We start from the raw sequence: 21,502 nt of genomic DNA on the forward strand, positions 1-21,502 counted from the left end.
GTTAATGGGCAGTATTGTTTTAAGCAACTCATAAATGCTTGTTGTTTGACTAATGATTAATTTAAATTCAGCTAATATCAGAGAGAACAGTTGTGTGCAGTAGCTGTCAATATTTCATATTCTTTCTTTTTAAATCACACTTGATAACATGTAAGTTCTATCCCACCACCATTAAGTGTATGGTTTTATTTATTCAAATGCTAAAAGGCTTAAATGGTTTTAATAACTTCAGATAATCTTCCTTGATAAATGGAAGTATTACTCACCTATTTCATTGGGATGTAATGTGTATTTTATGTGTGTCTTTTAGTGCTGAAGCTTCCCCTGCTGAATGTTGCCAGCATGCCAAGATCTTGGAAGATACACAGTTTGTCGATGGATATAAACAGCTGGGATTTCAAGAGACTTATTATGGAGAATTCTTAAATAGGTTAAGGGAAAACCCACGACTCATTGCTTCTTCTTTGGTTGCTGGAGAGAAACTGAACCAGGATAACACTCAAAGTGTTATCCATACAGTTTTTACCTCTCTCTATGGCAACTGTATCATGCAAGAAGATGAGAGCTACCTCCTTCAGGTTTTGAGATATCTGATTGAATTTGAACTCAAAGAAAGTGACAATCCTAGGCGTCTTTTAAGGAGAGGCACTTGTGCATTCAGCATTTTATTCAAGTTATTTTCTGAAGGACTCTTTTCTGCCAAACTCTTCCTCACAGCAACATTACATGAGCCAATCATGCAGTTGCTGGTTGAAGATGAAGACCATCTGGAAACAGATCCAAATAAATTGATTGAGAGGTTCTCTCCTTCCCAGCAGGAAAAGCTTTTTGGAGAGAGAGGGTCAGAGAGATTCAGACAAAAAGTTCAAGAGATGGTAGACTTGAATGAATCCAAACTGGTGGCCTTGGTGAACAAATTTATAGGCTATCTCAAACAGAACACATACTGCTTTCCCCATAGTTTGCGGTGGATTGTATCACAAATGTATAAGACACTTTCTTGTGTAGACAGGCTTGATGTAGGAGAAGTAAGAGCAATGTGTACTGATCTCCTCTTGGCTTGCTTCATTTGCCCTGCAATTGTCAATCCAGAACAGTATGGAATAATTTCTGATGCTCCCATAAATGAGGTGGCAAGATTTAATTTGATGCAGGTATGTATTTTCTGATAACTTTCACAAGACATGCAATCTTACATGGATATATTTTTGACATGATTATTTCTAAGAATTATGAAAAAAACTGATGACATCTACTAATATTTCTGTAGTACTTTATATATATTATCATTTATTCTTCATCCTGACCCTATTAGGTGGGTAGCTAGCTAGCATTTATATAACATCTTAAGGTTTTCAGTGTGCTTTACAAATATTTTCTCATTTTGTTCTCATAACTATCCCAGGAGGTAGGTGCTATTATTTCCCCCATTTTATAGATAAGGAAACTTGAGGCATACAGGTTAAATGACATGTCCAGGATCACACAAATGCTAAATGTCTCTGCCAGTCTTTGAAAACTGGTCTTCTTGACTTCAGATCTGTATTCTAACCATTACATTAATAGCTAGCATTTATATAAGGTGCTTTAAAGTTTGCAGAGCTCTGTACATAAATTACCTCATTTGAGTCTCACAATAACTCTTTGAAATAGATACTATTATTATCCTTGTTTTACAGATAAAGAAACAGAGTTCAAGAGAGATTAAGTGACTTACGCAGGGTGCCACATCTGAGGTGGTACTATAAGTGGGAGCCCAGAATTTGAGCATGGGCCTTCTCATTTCAAATCTGGTTTTCTTTTTCCCTATTATATTATGATGTAAGCAATCAGTTCAATTTATTTGGCAGTACTCTGAGATAAAATATTACCCCTGTCATCTCTTTTACTTAAATTTTATCCCAGTTTATTATTTATTATACTTAAGAAGTGTTGTGATTTCATCAGTGTAGTTAACTGCTGTTATTATAAGTCTTGATATGGCTTCAAATCTTGGCTCTGACACTTCGTAAATATTACCAAAAAATGACTTTGGACAAGTCATTCATTAATTTCTGGACCTCTTTTTGTTTCTTTCTTTTTCAAGTGTATCTCTTGTAAACAACATGCTGTTAGATTCTGGTTTCTAATCCATACTGCCATTTGCTTCCATTTTGTGGGTGAGCTCATCCCATTCACATTCACAGTTAGGATTGCTAATTATGAATTTTCTTCCATGTCATTTTCTTTTGTTTCTTCCCTTTTTCTTTTTATCCTGTCCCTTTTCAAAAGTCTATTTTGCTTCTAACGGGGTACTGCCTCTCTTAATCTGTCCTCCTTTTTAAGTTTAATCTGTCCTCCTGACTTCAGAGCTGGTGCTTTATCCATTGTGCCACTAGCTGCCCCCAATCTAATAATTGTTAAATTTTCTCTCCTTGATCTATTTTTTAGGCCAGTTGTTTTTCCACTGAGACATTTCATATTTTCTCCTATTCTCCTATTCTTTTGACTTTGTTTTTCTTTTTTGATGTCTTGTGGAGTCATTAGCTTCCAGCTGCCAAATTCTAATTTTTAAGGAATCATTTTTTACTTACTTATTTGTTCATTTTTGCCAGGCAGTTGTTAAGTGTCTTGGTCTTTCCTGTCATATAGTTTTTTTACAGTCAAATTCTTTTTTTTTTGTTTGCACATTTTTCTGTTTTTTTACTTTGAACTTTATGTAAAGTTGGGCTCTTCTCATTTAAGGATGGTGAATTACTGTTCCAAACTTCATGCTTTTTCCTACTTGCTGTATTCAGAGCTAAGTGTGGAGGTCTGCAAGTTTCTGATGCTTTTAAAGTGGTATGATCCTGGGGGAGAGGTATGGTTGCTGTTCTCCTGGTCTGTATTCTGGTCTTTATGGGCTCCTTTCTTTGCCCTGAAACTAGGACTAAGGCCCCTGTTCCCTTTGACTGAACTCAGTATGCTTCTTCATCCTTGAACTATGGCCCAGAACTGCATATGGGCAGTAGAATTGTTAGTCAGCACCAGCTGCGTATTCAATACCAGCAAGAAGTGCCTGTAATTTTCATCTTTTCGGTCAAGTCATATTATTATCTGGTGAAAGCTGCTGAAGCTGCTGCTGTTGCTGCCATGTCAGTGTGTGCACTGGACCTGCTTCTACCTCAGTATTACAAACTTCTTAGTCAAAAAAAAAAGGTTTCACATTCATCTTTTGTTGGCACTGCCATTCCAATTTTTGATTTGAGGTGTTATTTTAAAGTTGTTGGAGGGTAATTTTGAGAGAGTTCTGGTGGGTTTCTTCTCCTTTGTCATTTTGGTTCTAAGATATCTTCTCTAAAATTGATATTTTTAATCCAGGTCTAAGACTTTAATTGAATTTCATTTTAATTGATTTCATATTTGATGCTGTAGTTTATCAAGATCTTTTTTAATCAAGGTTTTATCTTCCAGTATATTAGCCACTCCTATCTTCATCTGTCATCTTCATACTTCATGAGCATGTTGCCTATGTGTCAATTCAGTCCTTTAATAAAAAAATGTTAAAAAACACAGTCACACATAGATCTCTGGGGTATTTCACCAAGGACTTGTCAAGTTGACTTCAACTTATAATCAGTGTATATGGTTTTCCAATTCTATTTTTTTTAACTTTTCCTTCATACAGGTTTGTATTTATCTTTTTAAAATTTGTTATAAGATCATAGATCATAAGATTTAGAGCTGGAAAGTACCTTAGACATTAGTTTAAAACAATTTCTTTATTTTTTACATGAAAAAACTAAGGCCAAGATATGATAAATGGCTTGCCTGAGGTCACATAGGAGATGCCTTGGCAGTCTAGATCTATTAGTGCAAAATAGCTTGTTACAGTATACATCCTTAATATTGTTTCTAATTGCAGGTTGGCCGCCTTTTGCAGCAGCTAGCAATGACTGGCTCTGAGGAGGGAGATCCTCGAGGAAAAAGCAGCCTTGGTAAATTTGACAAAGTAAGAATATAGATGTATTTTATTTTTAGGAATTCTAATCCTTTGATTTTTAAAAGTTGTGTGTGTAGTAAAAGATCCTCTTATTTGTATCTGATCTAGATTATATTTAGATGTTAGTAAATGGGAAAGACCATTTTAAAAAATTTCTAGCTCTGCTATTTAAAAAATTAGATTGGAACAACTTTTTTTTTTTTTTTTTTAATTATAATAACTTTTTTATTGACAGAACCCATGCCAGGGTAATTTTTTACATTATCCCTTGTACTCACTTCTGTTCCGATTTTTCCCCTTTCTCCCTCCACCTCCTCCCTTAGAAGGCAAGCAGTCCTATATGTTAAATATGTCACAGTATTTCCTAGATACAATATATGTGTGCAGAACCAAACAGTTCTCTTGTTGCACAGGGAAAATTGGATGCAGAGGGTAAAAATAACCCAGGAAGAAAAACAAAAATGCAAACAGTTTACATTCATTTGCCAGTGTTCTTTCTTTGGGTGTAGCTGCTTCTGTCCATCGTTGATCAATTGAAACTGAGTTAGGTCTCTTTATCAAAGAAATCCACTTCCATCAGAATACATCTTCATATAGTATCATTGTTGAAGTATATAATGATCTCCTGGTTCTGCTCATTTCACTCAGCATCAGTTCATGTAAGTCTCTCCAAGCCTCTCTGTATTCATCCTGCTGGTCATTTCTTACAGAACAATAATAATTCCATAATTTTCATATACCACAATTTATTCAGCCATTCTCCAACTGATGGACATCCATTCAGTTTCCAGTTTCTAGCCACTACAAAAAGGGCTGCCACAAACATTCGTGCACATACAGGTCCCTTTCCCTTCTTTATAATCTCTTTGGGATATAATCCCAGTAGTAACACTGCTGGATCAAAGGGTATGCACAGTTTGATAACTTTTTGAGCATAGTTCCAAACTACTCTCCAAAATGGTTGGATTCGTTCACAACTCCACCAACAATGTATCAGTGTCCCAGTTTTCCCGCATCCCCTCCAACAATCATCATTATTTTTTTCCTGTCATCTTAGCCAATCTGACAGGTGTGTAGTGGTATCTCAAAGTTGTCTTAATTTGCATTTTTCTGATCAATAGTGATTTGGAACACTGTTTCATATGAGTGGTAATAGTTTCAATTTCATCATCTGAAAATTGTCTGTTCATATTAGATTGGAATAACTTGAGGAAGGTAATAGAATCATAAAAAAGTACTTTTATAAAACTTTTCTTTTATATAGAAGTACGTCATTTATAAAAAAAGAAATTGATATATATATATATAATGTTAAGCCCATACAATAGCACGAGTTTTATATATATATATATATATATATATATATATATATATATTTCATATGTTGACACATAGCATTTTTTAGTTTTTTTTATACACCATTTGAAGAAGTACACTTTGTGCCATTACTCTAAATATTGTTCAGTAATTCCAGTGTCAATATTTAATTGAGCTCTTTTCTTCAACAGAGTTGTGTTGCTGCCTTCCTTGATGTTGTAATTGGTGGTCGGGCAGTGGAGACTCCTCCAATGTCTTCAGTTAATCTTCTAGAGGGGTTGAGTAGAACTGTAGTGTATATGACCTACAGCCAGCTCATCACTCTGGTAATGGCTTTGTTTTTTCTTAGGACTTGTGATATAAATTTTATAAATTGCTTTATAAATCACAAGCTGTATCAAATTGACCTTTAATTCATTCAGTGTTTATTAAATGTCTCCTTAGTGACAGGCACTGAATCAGAAATAATATAAATAAATCACTGCCATCAAGGATATTACCCTTTATTGCAGGAAAGATCAATATGTATATAATTAAGTAAAAACAAAAATTAGTATAAAGTAATTTCAAGGTAAAGAGCTTCCAGATAATTGACAGGGATTTGGGGTAGAAGGCATCAGAGAAAACCCAAAGTAATCCTGGAGTTGTGTTTTGAAGGAAATGAGTTTTTGAACAAAAGTCCAGATATGATGGACTCTTATATAAAAGTACAAGATAGAATGTTGTGTCTATGGAAGAGTGAATAGACTAATTTGAGTGGAGTAAAGAACAAAAGAAGGGGAGTTATGATAATTAAAATTGGGAAGGTAGGCAGGATCTAGATTATGTAGGGTTTTCAAATATACTGAGAAACTGATATTTTTATTCTAGAATAGGGGGCTGTTGAAGATTTTGAGTAGCGGTGGAAGGTATCCAGATAGTCAACTATTCTTATGAATTTTAATACTAATTCCTACTACAATAGCAGAATATATATTGAATAGAGATTAGATTGATATTTTTGACTATATTTCTTTGGACAAGTTAGTTAGGTTTCTTAGTGCCTTGGCAACTCTTGAGATCATAAGTTGCAGAGTAGTTGCATTTCTTCATCAGTAAAACAAAAATTTTTTGTTTTAGGATTTTCTTATACCAATGAGATTATAAATCTGGAATAATAAATAATTCATTTTTTAAAAATGTAACAGGCATAGGTAATTATAGGAATTGTCCAGTCAATGTCCTTTATTGATTCCATGAAAATTCAGTTTACAATCAGTGTCATGATAAGTTTAAGATCAATGTCGTGCAGTTTTAGAACTTTTTGCCATAAAAACGTTAGAGTGGTCAGTAATATATAATATAGTGTGCTTTAATGCATACAAGGGAAGGCCCAGTTTTAAGTGAAATGCCTGAGATGTGGAAAAATACAGATTTAGGGTGAAGAGTATAATTGTCTTCATCTTCAAAGAGAGAAGAAGTCAGATACAACTGTTTTTAAGTTGCCAAAGATCAGTGTGTGTGTTGGTGGGAGAAATGTAGCAGGCCTCATCAAGTGCATAGTTTTCAGACCAGGACTATAAGTTTTACAAAAATAAATGATCACTCAAGTGGGTCTGGTCAGTTTTCCACCCATGATTTCACAGGCAAGGAAACACAAAAGGATTAACCAGTGAATTAAATTACTGATATAAGTATTTAATATGGAAGTTTCCAGAAAAGATGGGAAGAGGGGTTAGGCGGTATTAGGTATTAGAAAAGGGCTATTCCATACCAGAGATAGTCTGCTACAATTGAGTCATAAAAGGTTTTGAAGACTTCATTTGATTATCAAGGAGATGCCATTAGCTGTTATTTTTGTATCTCAGGTTCTCAGCAGAAATATGTTATATCAGGATTTTGAGACATGTTAATATGGTCTAGTTATAATGTATTAATGATTTTATTGCAAAATATCCTTAGTAGGAGAAGTATTATACAGTTTAATATATAGATATGTATATGAAAAAGGTATTAAAACACTAAGAACTTATTCCTTTTGCAGGTTGGTTTTATGAAGAATGTCATGTTGGGTGACCAACTGAGAGAAGATAGAATGGCTCTTGAAAACTTGTTGGCAAATCTTCCCCAACCTAAGCCAGGAAAAAGTAACAGTTTGGAAATGACTTCGTATAATACGCCTCAGTTGTCTCCTGCGACTACTCCAGCTAATAAAAAAAATCGCTTGCCATTAGGTGAGTATAGGGTAGTAAGGAACTTCATATAGACCAGCTTTGTTTGCACTTCAAGGCAGTTTCACAAACATTTATTGAACATCTTTGTGGAAGGCACTATGCTTGGTATTTGTAGCATTGTATATTATATATAAGATGGTTATGGTCTAGTGGGTAGCATGCAACTAACTCATTTAGGCATTCCCTGACCAATGATATGTATTAATAATAATGAAACTGTTGTATAGTTGTAAAATCCTATTATAAAGTTTTGTGATTTTTCAAGATAGAGGTTTAGCATTTAGTGTCCTTTAAGTCACCTGAGTGACAGTATATTTACTGTCCCCCTTTACTCGTTACTCCTCTGGAACTTATGATCCTTGAAATATTTTTTTTTTTTTTGCTCAATTCCACTTTTTTGCTAAACCAATTAGCAGTGTTAAGTGGGACTGTGCCAGGAAATAAAATAGTAGATAGTATAGTATGATGATGTTTTTATTTAGTATTTCTTCTTTAGCTGTTGTGTTTGCTAATGCTGTGGTACAGTCAGAAGAACTCTGATTCTAGAGTCAGAAGAGAGTGGTTTACCATAAAGTCTGACTGATATAGATAAGCTGGAAAGAAAGTCTTTAAGTATGGTTCTCCTTAGGGCTTTATTTTCTGCAGCCCAAGGCCAACCTAGGTAAGGATTCTGTACCTCTCTGAATTTCAGAAAGTTGGTCCTTTTATGACCATTTTTTTTTTTTTTTTTTTTTTTTTACTTTCTTTTGGCCTTGTTACCTTGTCTCCCATGGAGTGAAGGATTATTATCCGAATTGGAAGAGGGAAAATCCACACAGATGAAATCAGATTTTCTGAAGCTGAAAGTAATTTTTTTATTTTATTAGTTTATTTTAAAACACTGGTGTTGAGTTTTACTTTTATCAATGTAGATCCTAACCTGAAAACATTTTAGTAGACTGTTTTCTTGAGCCACTATGGTTATGGAAAGGAAAAAAAAATCATTTCCTGATGGCCAGTCTTTTGGTAATAAGCTTCAAGATAATAGATACATATCTGTTATTGGTACCCATTTTTGAGCCTCTTCCATGTTTGGCCTTGCTGGAGTTTGTGTTGACATCAATTTTGTAAGTTGCAAGGAAGCATTAGAAAATTACTGAAGTAGAATAATAATAATGATTGCTTATATTTGTAGAGCAAATGTTATATTTTACAGATGAAGAAAATGATTTTATGATTTGCCTAATGTCATGCAGATAATAGTATAGCTAAGCAGTGAAATTTGCAGTATATAACTGGATTGCCTAATTTTTCCATTATATTGTTGTGTTGCATTAGTACTTTATGTGAGATTAGAATATTTAAAAAGGAAGAAAGAAATGATGTCTATTCATTTGGAGTTAACCATTTTCATAGCTTATTTCAGTGTACCAATTTTCATTTGTTGTACTTTGGAACTATTTTAGGGTTAAAACTAATATAAAAATTTTTTTAAGTGTTTCCCCATAAGTCTTTTATGAAATTTATATCAGGTCATTGCATTTTATTTCACATTCTAAAAATATTTCTGTTGTTCAAATGGTTGATTTTCTTTCTGTTTAATGCTGTCGAACCCCAGGACAACAGTTAGCAGCCATCACTGCATGGGATCCCTCAGCCACCAATCTCACAGCTCACATTACTCTAGTAACCCCATTTGGTGGGTAATAGGCTCTCTTTCTTCTACTTTAAAAAAGTATTTCACAAAATTATGCTTTATGTGCATGTGCTAATCTTTTTGTGTAAATGGCTGTTTGAGATTTAAATATTTTAAGATCCTTGTGGCATTTGTCCCTGAAAGTTCACATATATGGTTTAAGGAATGTATTTAAGTTGAATTCATTTTTCTATGTTATTGTATTTATTTTGTCCTTTGTGAAATAAGTAATCAGAGGGGAACTTGCCTTTTTTTGTAGTGCAAGTTTTAAATTTGATAATGGCAAGATTTATTTTTTACTTACAAAATAATTATTATTTACCATTATGACATCATACATGTAAGAGAGACAGAACTTACTTAGATAACATTAAATTCTAACAAAGGCTATATCCTAAATTGAAATACCATTAAGATTTGCTTGGCTAATTAAGTATTCCGAAATTTGAAATAGAAAGTGCTTTTTTATGCCCTTCACTAAGATTTACACCTAAACCATTTCAAAGAATTTTAGATATAGAAAGAATTTCAGAGATTCAACCTGTACTTAAACAGAAATCTCTTCTCCACAATTCTTAAGAAGTCATTTGAGGTTTTGCTTGAAAATGATCCCACTCTTTCCAGAGGTAGTCCAATCAAATAGTTCTCTTTGTTAGAAAGATGTTCCTTAAATGGAAGCAAAATCTGTCTTTCTGTAGCTGTCCTTTTGCTCTTAGTTCATCACTTTGAAGCCCAGATGAATAGGCAAAAATCTTGTTTCCATTTGACAGAAAGATTATATTTAATTTTGTGAATGTAGATGGCAATGTATTAAGTTAGTTTTCTTCTTAATTTCTATTCCCTTACATTTTATGGTGAAAGTAAGGTTAGCTGTTGAGCAAAGGGATATTAGAAAATATTTGTTTTTCCAGTTGTCTGTGTTTCAGTATACTACATAAGAAGCATTGGAAGAGCAGTTTTTGTTTGTTTATAGTTTACTTATGTTTAATTTTATTAAAAAAAGTGGTTTTAGGGAAAAAAAAGTTGAGTTACCTTGCGAAGAATAACGTTTGTAAGTTTGACATCTGATATCCTCTAAACCTTCAATTTCAGTGAATTACCCATCAACAAAGATAGTCATGCAGAGGATGAGTAACAAGTTGTCAGTAATATGGTAGAGATAATTTCTGCTTTAAGTAAAAGTTGGATTAGATTATCTCCAAAAATACTTCTAATTCTTAATAGTCTATGATTACATTATAGTATTGACCAGTAATTTCCAAAAGAGCCATTGGATTCATCAACTCAAGAAGCAGAGTAGATCCTGGTTTGAGTTCTGGGAGCCTACTTGATGTACTGGTAGTCAGTTTTTGGCTTATAGGAGAGAAAAAGAAAAAGGAGTAGTTGCCAAATCCCCGTAGGTTTGGATTGGACAGAAAGCACAGTCTTTAAGTTCAGACATTGTAAAAAATTTCCTGCTTATATTTTTAGGCTTAGATTAATCCTCTGAGAGAATTTATGAAGAAAGAGGAACAGAAGAAGCTCTTTCCTGGCCCCTTTCTTTTTTTTTTTTTTTTTTTTTTAAATTCTTCCTTCTTGGTCTCTTAACTCCCATGAATTTCAACTGTCATGTTTGTGTAAATTACCTTTAAATCTAAACAGTCAGGTGTCTTTTGACCTTTAGTTTTCTATCATATATACCTACTAGACATCTCCAAATGGCTGTTCCTTTGGGCATTTAAAAAGTCAACATGTCCAGAGCAGCACTTTTTCTTCCTCTGAGCTCACCCCTCCTTTTGATTTTTATTTAAGCATCCCAATTGTTACACAGATTTGCAACCTTAGAATCCTGCTCTTTTTTTGTTTGTTTGTTAAAGGCAATTGGGGTTAAATGACTTGCCCAGGGTCACACAGCTAGGAAGTCTTAAGTGCCTGAGGCCAGATTTGAACTCAGGTCCTCCTGACTTCAGGATTGGTACTCTATCCACTTCACCACCTAGCTGCCCCATCCTGCTAACTCTTAATGCCTTTTTGCCCCCTGTGCCCTGTTGGTTACCAGGTTCTTTTGATTTTGTTTCTACTACATCCCTTCCCTCCATTCATACAGCCACTATCTTTGTGTAGGCTATCTACTAATGTGGATTATTGTGATAACTTCCTGCTTTGAGGTCTCTTCCACTTTTCACTTCATCCTCTTCATAGCTGCCAAAATGTATTACTAAATGCAGATCTGATTATGTTTCTGATATTCCCAAGAAACTTCTGTGCTTCCCTATTGCCTCTAGGATAAAATAGAAATTCATCTGTTTGATATTTTTAAAAATGCATCACTCCAAATTTGCAAGGAGTCAATCAGGATTAAGTGACTTGCTTGAATCACTAGTAATTATCTGAGGCCAGATTTGAATTTAGATCCTCCTTACTCCAGAGCTAGTGCTCTGAACTTTAACATCTGGCTCTATTTTCTCTTCAAGCTGATTTTACACATTACTCTCTAAAATACTTCAAACAGGCCTGGTTCCTGTATTCTCATATAAAACATTATATATACATCCCTCTTCTGAAATTCATCAAGACTCAACTTATGGACCACCTCCTACAAAAGGCTTTATCTTTTCCCTTAGTTTTTAGGATGCTATTCATCCCTCCTTGCTAAGGGCAAGAACTGACTTTGTTGTTCTTAAAAATCTTTGCTGGCTGTGACTGTAGCTGGCATGCTATAGTCACTTAACAAATTCTTGTTGAATTTGAATTTGAAAAAGTAGTTTTACAAATTTCTGCTTCTATACAGTTTATAATATGATCTTCTGACAATTCCTCTTGGGAATAATGCATGCATTATTTCAGTTTTATTGCTGAGAATACTGAATCTAAAGGAAATAAAATTATTAGCCCATGGCCACAGGGCTAATGGGATAGAATCAGGGCATGAACCTTGTTTTGATTCCAGTTTTAATGCTCTTTTTCTACAATACTATTTAAGCTAAAGTTTAGCTCATTTGTGTAATAGAGCTTAGTTAATGATCTTCCCCTTCATATTCTCAATAGTCCTCTGATCTGTACCTTTTTAAGTCAGTTACCGTGGATTCTTGTGTATTATCATCTATGTTTGTACCTTATTCTTCTATTAGAGTCTGAGCTTAGACTGCATCTAATCTTTTTATGCCTCCAAACCCAATATGTAATGCTCTGTCCATTGTAAAAACTGAATTATTTATCAATTTCTACATGAAGCTAATGTTCATATTTTAGTAAGTAGAACCTGATGCAAGGATATTATTACCATCCCATATTCATATTGACTGTGAAACAAAATATTCATTTCAGGACAACAAACGTTTATTCATCACCTGCTGTGTTCAGAATCCTATGCTTGACATAGGGAGAATACAGAATTGAGATAAGACATAGTGATAGTTTAGAATTGCAAAGTAACTTAGAGATCATCTATTCTATCTTTTTTGCTTTCCATATAACAGAAATTAAGGCCTAAAGAGGGAAGATGACTTTATACAAGTTACTTAAGTAGGAATAGCAAACTTGGCATCTTAATATAGATTCTCTGAATTTGAGTCCAATACTCTTTCCATCAAATTATATTTCTTGGTGATATTTTGGGCCTTGCTGTCATGGTAGCTTATGGCATGATAGGGGGCTAATACATAATAGGAATAATTTATATTATGTAGTAATATTATACTGAGTGCTTCAAATGAGATGAATTCATATTTTAGGTTTACTATTTAAGATAGTATATCTTTTGTACTGGGATCTTCAATATTGAATTCCATTTTGTATTATTAGAAGTTTCTAGTTAAAATCTTGAAAAAGGAGTCAGTAATGTTTTGAAAAGAATATCAGGGTAATTCTACTTTCATGTCATCCATAAGCTATATTCTGTAGTTTGTCCACTCTTTTTTTGTGCATGTGCAAGCATTCTATATTAAGTTTATTTTGACTTTTTATTTGTGAACCTTTTATGTTATTTTAAAATTTCACTCATCTGTGAGCCATTTATATTACTTAAAAAATTTCTTCAAAAGTTGTATTTGAAATTTTTTATTAGCAACTCGGAGCAGAAGTCGTACTAATATGCTAATTGACCAGCATCCAGACCATGATGGATTTCCCCAAGAGACAATTCCGGAAGTGCAGCCAGAAGAAGTATTGGTCATTTCTTTGGGGACAGGTCCACAGCTTACTCCAGGCATGATGTCAGAAAATGAGGTATGACTATTTTGTTGAATATTAGGTATAGTCCCAAGGTTTATAGTAATAAAAATTACTATTTCTGTAGTGCTTTTTAGGTTTACAAAATACTCTTATTTCAATCATCCTGTAAAATATCCTGAATTATTATCACTTTTTATATAGGAAATTGAATTTCTTAGGTAAAATGACTTGTCCTTGGTCACTTAGTATTAAAGCTAGACTTTGAAATAGGTTTTCTGACTCCAAATTCTTTTCACTGTGCTATGTAATTGTTTTATATTCTTTATTTTCACATCTATTTTCCTTAAGAGGTGCATGCTTCATGAAGAATTATTTATTATAAGCATCTTACTTTGTTGATTTTGACAATTTAAGATGCTTTATAAATATAGCAAATAGAGGTACTGATGTTAGCAGTGGAAGGCCGAAGTTTGAGTTTGAGTGTTAATTCTGTGACTTTCTAGCTTTGTGGCCTGGTGCAAATCTCTCTGATTCAAGACGAGCGTTCGTTCTCCTCTACCAACTGCATCTTTTGAAATCACTCTAAATGTACTAGTGTCCTTTTCAAGCTTCTGTAAACCTGTGAATAAATAAGTAAAAAAAAGTTTTGTTTTGTTTTGGTTTTTTTTGCAGGCAAAGCATATCAGTCATGAATTTTTATTAAGAATTTATTATCCAGGGCAGCTAGGTGGTGCAGTGGATAGACTATCTGCTCTGAAGTCCGGATTCTGAGTTTAAATGTGATCTCAGACACTTAACACTTCCTAGTTGTATGAGCCTGGGCAAGTCACTTAACCCCTATTGTCCTCGGGGGAGGGAGGGGAGAATTTATTACACTTAAAAAAGATTTGTGATTTTTATAGGTGAGGATGACCTTTTAAATAACTGACTGGATTGGTCTTTAGGAAGAAATGGTCTGTCTCTGGGCTTGTATGAAACTGGTATACTTGTTCACTAATATGAGTTTCTATAACCTAGGAAAGGATAAATTAAGGCTCTAGTTAGAAAAAAAAAACCAACTTTTAAAGAATTAGAGAAGTCTAGAAGTGGAATAGGGCAACGAGATGATACAGTGGGTAGAATGCTGGAGTCAGAAAGACTTATCTTCCTGAGTTCAAATCTGGCCTCAGACATTACTGGCTGTATGACTGTGGGCAAGTCATTTAACCTTGTTTGCCTCAGTTTCCTTATCTCTAAAATGATCTAGAAATGGCAAATCACTCCAGTATCTCTGCCAAGAAAACCCCAGTTGGGATCACAAAAAATTGGACACAACTGAAAAACTACTGAATAGCAACAGAAGAGGAATGCATTGCCTGGTGGTTTTTTTTATTGCTGAGTTTTCTTACAGGGCATTTTGGATGTGGAAGTTGGTTCTTTCTGAGCCTCAGTCTCACTGTTTCTAAAATGAGGACTTATATGTTGCCTACCTAAGAGGCTTATTGTAAGGAAAGCATTTTATAAAACTTAAAGCATTGTAGCAATGTATTATTGCAGATAAAGAAAATGAACAAATATATTTTTAAGTAGACTTCTTAGAAGATTCTCCAATGTAATTGTTTAAACTATATTTGATATTATAACATGCTAGTGCTTAAACTATTAGCAATTGGTTATTTAAATGTAGATGCCCACAATGACCTTTTTTTTTGGAATTAAAGTTCTTATTTTACGAGATACAGTGGTATTCTTCCTCCTACATATTTCCAACATTTGCCTGGAAAAGAAGATCCTTTTGGTTCAAATTCTAGCTGTACCTCTATTGTGTTGATTGATTTTGAAAAGATCATGTAATATTTAAAAAAATGGACATCTGATTCAAAGAAGAGTCAGGAGGCTTGTGGTGAGAACTAATAAAAATATTTTGAAAATGCTTTACAAATATAAGATATTTTATAATGTATTTGATTAACATATAGAGATTAGGAGCTGAGGTTAACAGTAATATATTGAGCCTTCATATTTGGTCAGATTCTGTAAATCTAAGTGCAAACTCAACTCACATCAAATCACAATGCTTTCTGTTTCCAAGGAAAAATTGGAAAAGTTTTATGGTATCTAAGCACTTATTCTTTTAAAAAAGAGGAGTACAGGAAAAACATTTGCTCAGTTATTTCCTTCCTGTTGAGAGTTTAATTTCATAGACCGAGCTCTCTTAATGTAAGTGAACCATTCCACAGACCTCTATGTAAAGTGATTTTTACATAATGAATTTACATAGTGAATTTGCCTCTGCTCACCTACTTCATTTAGCCTACATAACAAAAGCATACACAAAGCAATACCTTTACACAAGTCACAAAATGTTCTAAAAACCAGACATATTATTGTACCTTGATGATAAACAGTTTTATAAAAGATAGATAATTATAATGTATGTACAATACTAGCACATTAAAATTAGTATAGATATGTGGTATGTTGCTTCTTCCCTACTCACTGCACTCAGCCTTTTTCAGTGGCTGTGCCACATTTTTTATGAAGCTATTTAGAAGTGTTTGGATAATGGCTCTCTTTCTCCCTCCTCTCCCTCCACATCTGACAATAGCAAAAAATGCTATCCTTAACTATTCTTTAAACTTTTAAAACTCTTAAAAGTATTTGGATCCATCTTTTCAATACAAGAAAAAAATTCAAATGGTGAATTATTCTGTTACCTAATTTTTTATTAATTTTTATTAACTGGGTAGTGACTTCAGGTTACAGTTTCCCTTTCTTTTTCTGCAGTCTTTGCAAGTAGGAGCTGAATTGATCTTCATTTGATAGTTATTTTTCATAAGACTCAATCAGTTCTTTATCATTCTCATCTATTTTAGCTCTTAATTCTCATGCTAATTTATAATCTTGATACTCTTTTTTTTTTGAATGTTTTATCTGGCAAATCTGTACATTTTCACATAATGTGAATTTACATAAAGCAAGAACTCTCTGTATTTATATATCTGTTTTGACATTAGGTCTTTCTGGTTCCCACAGCTGGGGTGGGGGAAGGAGAAATGGATAGATTTTGGACTTGTAGTCCAGAAGACTCCTCTTCCTAAATTGAAATCTGAGCTAAGCTATTTTGTAGCTCCATACACTTGGACAAGTCATTTAATCCTTGTTTGCCTCACTTCCCTCATCTGTAAAGTGAGCTGGAAAAGGAAGTCAGAAACCACTTTATCTTTGTTAAGAAAAGAGCAACTGGGATCATGAAGAGTCAGACTTGACCAAAACAACTGAACAGTAGCGACTTTCTGGATTGCTTAGATTGGAACTGGCATAGCCACTTCTGGGCCTGATCAGCACAGAGGCTTTAATTTCTCCATTTATCTGACTTGAGCTTGTATGCTCTTCTTTAGGCAAGCCTCATGGTCATTTGTTTGTAGAGTCTTACATTTTGGTGCCAGAATTAGTGAGGTCCCCCATAGATTAAAGCCCTGCAGCAGCAGCGCAGTATCCCTGGAGTCAGATCTCAGCCTTCCCAGAAGTAAAACTTCAGGAATGTCATAGAGTCCATATTTCCTGTTGATACTCGTTTCTAATGAAGATTATTAGGGAAGTTAGAGGGTTTCATTTCCTGCCTTAGAGATACTAATTGTTGAGTGTTCATAAAATAATTAATAAGTTCATTTTTATATATAGAAAGTAGTACTGAAAAGTTCTTAAATTTTTGAAAATTTATTTAGTTAATTAAGACAAAAATCTTAAAGTAGTATCATATGTAGTAGAAAGAATGCTAAAGTTGAAATTAGAAGATTGTGAGTTGCAGTGTAATGGAAAGAATGCAGGATTGTGACTTGAATTTGAATTCTGGCTTTGCTACCCACTATCCATGTAAACTATTGGCAAATCACTTTTCCCCTAAATTTCCTTGTCTGTTAGAAAAGGGGTTGTAACAGTCCCTGAAATTCAAAGTTTGATGACACTAGAAATTCTGGCTCTGATGCCTATTAGTTGTGTGGCTCTTGAATCTTTCTTTACCTCTGTGAGCTTAGTTTCTTCATCCTTAGTATAGATAGGTAGAAAAATTCTTACATTATATACCTTTCAGAGTTGATTAGAAGAAAGTGTAAACCTTGAAGAGCTATGTAAATGGAAGGTTTTTTGTTGTTATTGTTTATTAAAAATTCCTTCTCCTTTTCATTGTTATAATTTCAATACCAGAATGACTTTTATCTCTTAGGTCTTAAACATGCAGCTCTCAGATGGTGGACAAGGAGATGTCCCTGTTGATGAAACCAAACTCCACGGTAAACCTGATAAAACCTTGCGCTTTTCCCTCTGCAGTGATAATCTGGAAGGAATATCTGAAGGTGAAGGGTTACTTTATTCCAGGAATTGTAATTCAAGTAGATTTTGTAGTTTTCTTTGAAGGAGCTTTATTAAGAAATATGTTTTCTTATGCATATGTGCATATGTTTATGCAATCTTTGTCTTTGTGTTATTAACTCTAGAGATAAATATTTGAATTTTGATATGCAAATTTTATATGATTTATAAAAAGCTGAAATGAGAAAAAAAGAAAACTAAGCTCACTTCATTAAAATCTGAATATTGTTGCCAGACTTTGGCAATTTTATGTATTTCATATTGATGGAGATCAAAGTATCTGCCTTTTAGACAATATAACTCCTTTAGAGGTATATAAATGATGCATGTCTAACTAGGACAAACAAATAAGCCAGCATTTTGTCTCCATAGTGTTTATGGCTTTAAATTTTATTTTATTGTTTTTTCTGTATTTAATTTTACTTATTTTCTAAATTAGAGCTAAAACATCATAACTCTGTGTGATAAAACTGTTTCTGGTTGTTTTTGTTACGCTTGTACTGTCAATCACATTTGACATATAAGTGACTAAAGAGTGATTAGATTGCACTGCACCTTTAAGATACCTCATTATCCAGGAGCATACAGTAGAAATATGCATGAAAAAATTGAATGGTTAGTTTTGGGAGTGGGAGTTGTGATCATTTTTTTGAATCAGAAAAAAGACTGCCACCCCAAAGAATTTTGAAGTTGTGATTCAGTATTTCAACTTAATTCTCAGAGCAGTATCTTGACAGATTTTAATCACTTATTAAACCATTAAAATTTTTATGTAGTTCAGAAATGTGTCTTGCTTAAAGGCAATCACTAACAGAAAAAAAAAATTTCTATAGGTCCTTCAAATCGTTCTAATTCTGTATCTTCTCTGGACCTGGAAGGAGAATCTGTGTCAGAACTTGGAGCAGGACCTTCTGGGAGTAATGGAGTTGAAGCTCTACAGCTTTTGGAACATGAACAAGGTAAGAAATTATCAAACATCTGCAAATTACAAAAATAATCTTATGTTTTTGGAGGCCAGAGACCATGATACATATTTGTTTTCTATTTTTCAACTGCCCTTTTACAATGTAGATATTTGATAATTACTTATTGAATCAGATTGTAATTTTGCTTTTTAATGGGCCAGAATCTGACTCTGATAAGTCAGACCTTTTTCATTGCTTTGCATTTGCTTTAATAAATAAATACATGCTAATTTTAATTTAAAAAATTTCTTTACATTATAAGTGTTAAACTTAATTTCCTCTTTGGCTATTTCCTTCTTTATTCAAGCATTCAATTTTGTCAGTAAGTAAAATTTGTAGGCTCACCTTAATATATTTTTCACGAATTAAAACTGTTCAAGGTAAATTAAAAAAAAAATCCCCAAACGTTTCTAACTTGTAATTCAGAGAAAGACTCTTTTAAATTGCCCATAGCTAGGTAGATACCTATTTTATAACAAAGAGGGACTTCTCATTATTTTTGACAGCTACAACACAAGATAACCTCGATGATAAACTACGGAAATTTGAAATTCGTGATATGATGGGGCTAACAGATGATCGGGATATTTCAGAAACAGTGAGTGAGACCTGGAGCACAGATGTCTTGGGCAGTGATTTTGATCCCAACATTGATGAAGATCGATTACAAGAGATTGCAGGTAACTGATAAGGGTGTATGGTAAGCTCTCTATTGATATTTATGTAGTTGTTCCCTCATGGTTTTGTTCTAATAGGTGTCACATTTTAGGGTAAAGTGTATTTTTGTGTGCTAATTTAATTTTGAAGTGAATCGTTTTATTCTATTTATTTAAACATAGGCAAGATTGTCCTTTTCCTATACTTCATTCTGAAAGAGGATAACCGCTCTCCTGAATTACTGTAGTTTGCTCTTATTTTTAGGAATTGGCATCTGTCCTTAGTTTATTTTTACTAATTTTCTTCTAAGAGTAAACTCTAGGTCATTGAGAGAGGAATTAACTCTTTCTAAGTATGGAATTATACCTGTAAATTCCAGTGCAATATGCAGCATGGAGAATTTCAGAAAGAATTAATTCACCTCTGAAAGTGCTGTTGAGCTTGAAAAGGTGATATGCCTATTCTTAGAAAATAATTTATCTACCAATGTATTAATGTATCAGTGCCATATATTAAAAATGGTCATTTTTTTTTTCCCCATATGAACTGAAGTTAGAACAATTATTTCATTATACTGAGTTGAAAATTGTGGAACTTCTTTTAGTTTTATGTTTTAATACAGCTATGCAGTAATATTGAGTCTTTTTACGTGTATTTTTAAATAGTGTAAATAGATTTCTTAATTAGTCTTGCATTACTTTGTTCTAGATGCCAAAGGAGTATTATTCCTGGCATTGGAATATATGAAGCAGTAAGCTATATTTGCAGTTGAATGACTGCTATAGAGGTGTGTATTCCACTGCAAATACATTTTATCGCTCTGTGTACTCCATCATTCGCTAAGGTGCCAGAAGAAAGCTTATTTGGCCAATGTGTTCCTCTGAGGTTGAGTCTCTTAGTTTGAACTTTTGGAGTCTCTGCAGTGCTCTTGTTATCTGTAGAGGAGTGTATGTGGAGAGAGATGTTGCAAGCTGGAGCATTTATACCTGAATCAATTATATTGGCAGCTGGCCACAATGACTTGAATGATGTGTGTTCACTTCCAAGAGAGGAAAGTTTGGAAAAATAGGAAACCAGTCCATTGAATTTGAGTGTTGCCATGATTTATAGTAGCAAACCCTTGCTTTTTGTGGTGATTATGATTCAAAACATTCTTCCTTTTCTTTTAGCCCCTTGCATATAGGCTCAAGAATTTTGTAAGGCTGTGTTGGGTCTTTCTCCTTTTGTCACTGCTCTTTCAGTCCAGACCTTTGTTAACCCTTTGCTCCCCACTGGTTGTACAGGTGCGGCAGCAGAGAACATGTTAGGCAGTTTGCTGTGTCTGCCAGGTTCAGGATCAGTGCTTCTTGACCCCTGCACTGGTTCTACCATATCAGAAACAACCAGCGAAGCTTGGAGTGTAGAGGTATTACCAAGTGACTCAGGTTAGTATCCTGTCCTCATTTCCTTTTTTTTTTCTTTGCACAGAAGAAATCAATTTAAGGTACTTAAATACATGGGTTGAGTGTATGTTTATTTAACATACATTTATTAGTCAACTGCTGTGTGCAATATACTCTGCTTGGCTCTAGGTAGATTCAGAGTCAAGATATGATCCCTTTCTTCATGGAACTCACTGGTTGTAGGGGGACAAGATAGTAACTCTAATATGTGACATTATTCCTTTCAAGACTCAGCTTGAGTATCTCCTTTTACATGAGGCCTTTCCTTATTTCTCCAGTATTATTACTCTCTTTTTCCAGCCCCCATTGTATTTACTTTGTATTGATTTATCTTTGTACAAAGTGTTTCCTCCCAGTAGAGTGTAAATTTCTCAAGGAAATGAATTGTATTATTTTTGTCTTTTTATCTTTTAAACCTAGCATATAATAATACCTTTTGATATATTAAACACTTAATATATATTGAATTATTATAAGTTATATTCTAAATGTATAGCACAAGTACAAAGCAAAGTGTTAAGTGAGATCCCAAGGGAAAGAATATTACAAATAGGGAAGATTTCTTCATGGCAGAGTGGCATTCTTATTCAAGTTTTAAAGTATGATTGGAAATATGAGAGGGAAACAGAGAGTGAAGGCATGCTAAGCTAAGCATAGAGAAAAGTATCAGCAAAGACACAGAGGAAGAAAACCGAACACTAGTCTAGTTTACCTGGAAGGAACATGGAGCATTGTGTATCCATGTGTCTGCATGTATGCCCTTGCACTGA

The 21,502-nt window shown here is 33.8% G+C and overlaps 1 protein-coding gene across 8 annotated transcripts in view; it reads left to right on the plus strand.

The window, feature by feature from the left end:
- GAPVD1 (GTPase activating protein and VPS9 domains 1) overlaps positions 1–21,502 on the plus strand; it is an 84,021-nt gene that overhangs the window by 29,180 nt on the left and 33,339 nt on the right. For 2 of the 8 annotated variants that reach the window (XM_023494123.2, XM_031954298.1), the window contains exons 3-12: positions 311–1,154; positions 3,884–3,970; positions 5,470–5,604; positions 7,302–7,491; positions 9,089–9,169; positions 13,212–13,372; positions 17,523–17,652; positions 18,502–18,627; positions 19,140–19,313; positions 20,574–20,714. In XM_023494123.2, coding sequence (XP_023349891.1) covers positions 311–1,154; positions 3,884–3,970; positions 5,470–5,604; positions 7,302–7,491; positions 9,089–9,169; positions 13,212–13,372; positions 17,523–17,652; positions 18,502–18,627; positions 19,140–19,313; positions 20,574–20,714 — 2,069 coding nt within the window. The remainder of the gene's footprint in view (positions 1–310; positions 1,155–3,883; positions 3,971–5,469; positions 5,605–7,301; positions 7,492–9,088; positions 9,170–13,211; positions 13,373–17,522; positions 17,653–18,501; positions 18,628–19,139; positions 19,314–20,573; positions 20,715–21,502) is intronic. The other 6 variants (XM_003757132.4, XM_012553720.3, XM_003757133.4 and 3 more) reach the window with 4 other exon arrangements.

Source organism: Sarcophilus harrisii, chromosome 2 (assembly GCF_902635505.1).
Source record: "Sarcophilus harrisii chromosome 2, mSarHar1.11, whole genome shotgun sequence".
Lineage (NCBI taxonomy): Eukaryota > Metazoa > Chordata > Mammalia > Dasyuromorphia > Dasyuridae > Sarcophilus > Sarcophilus harrisii.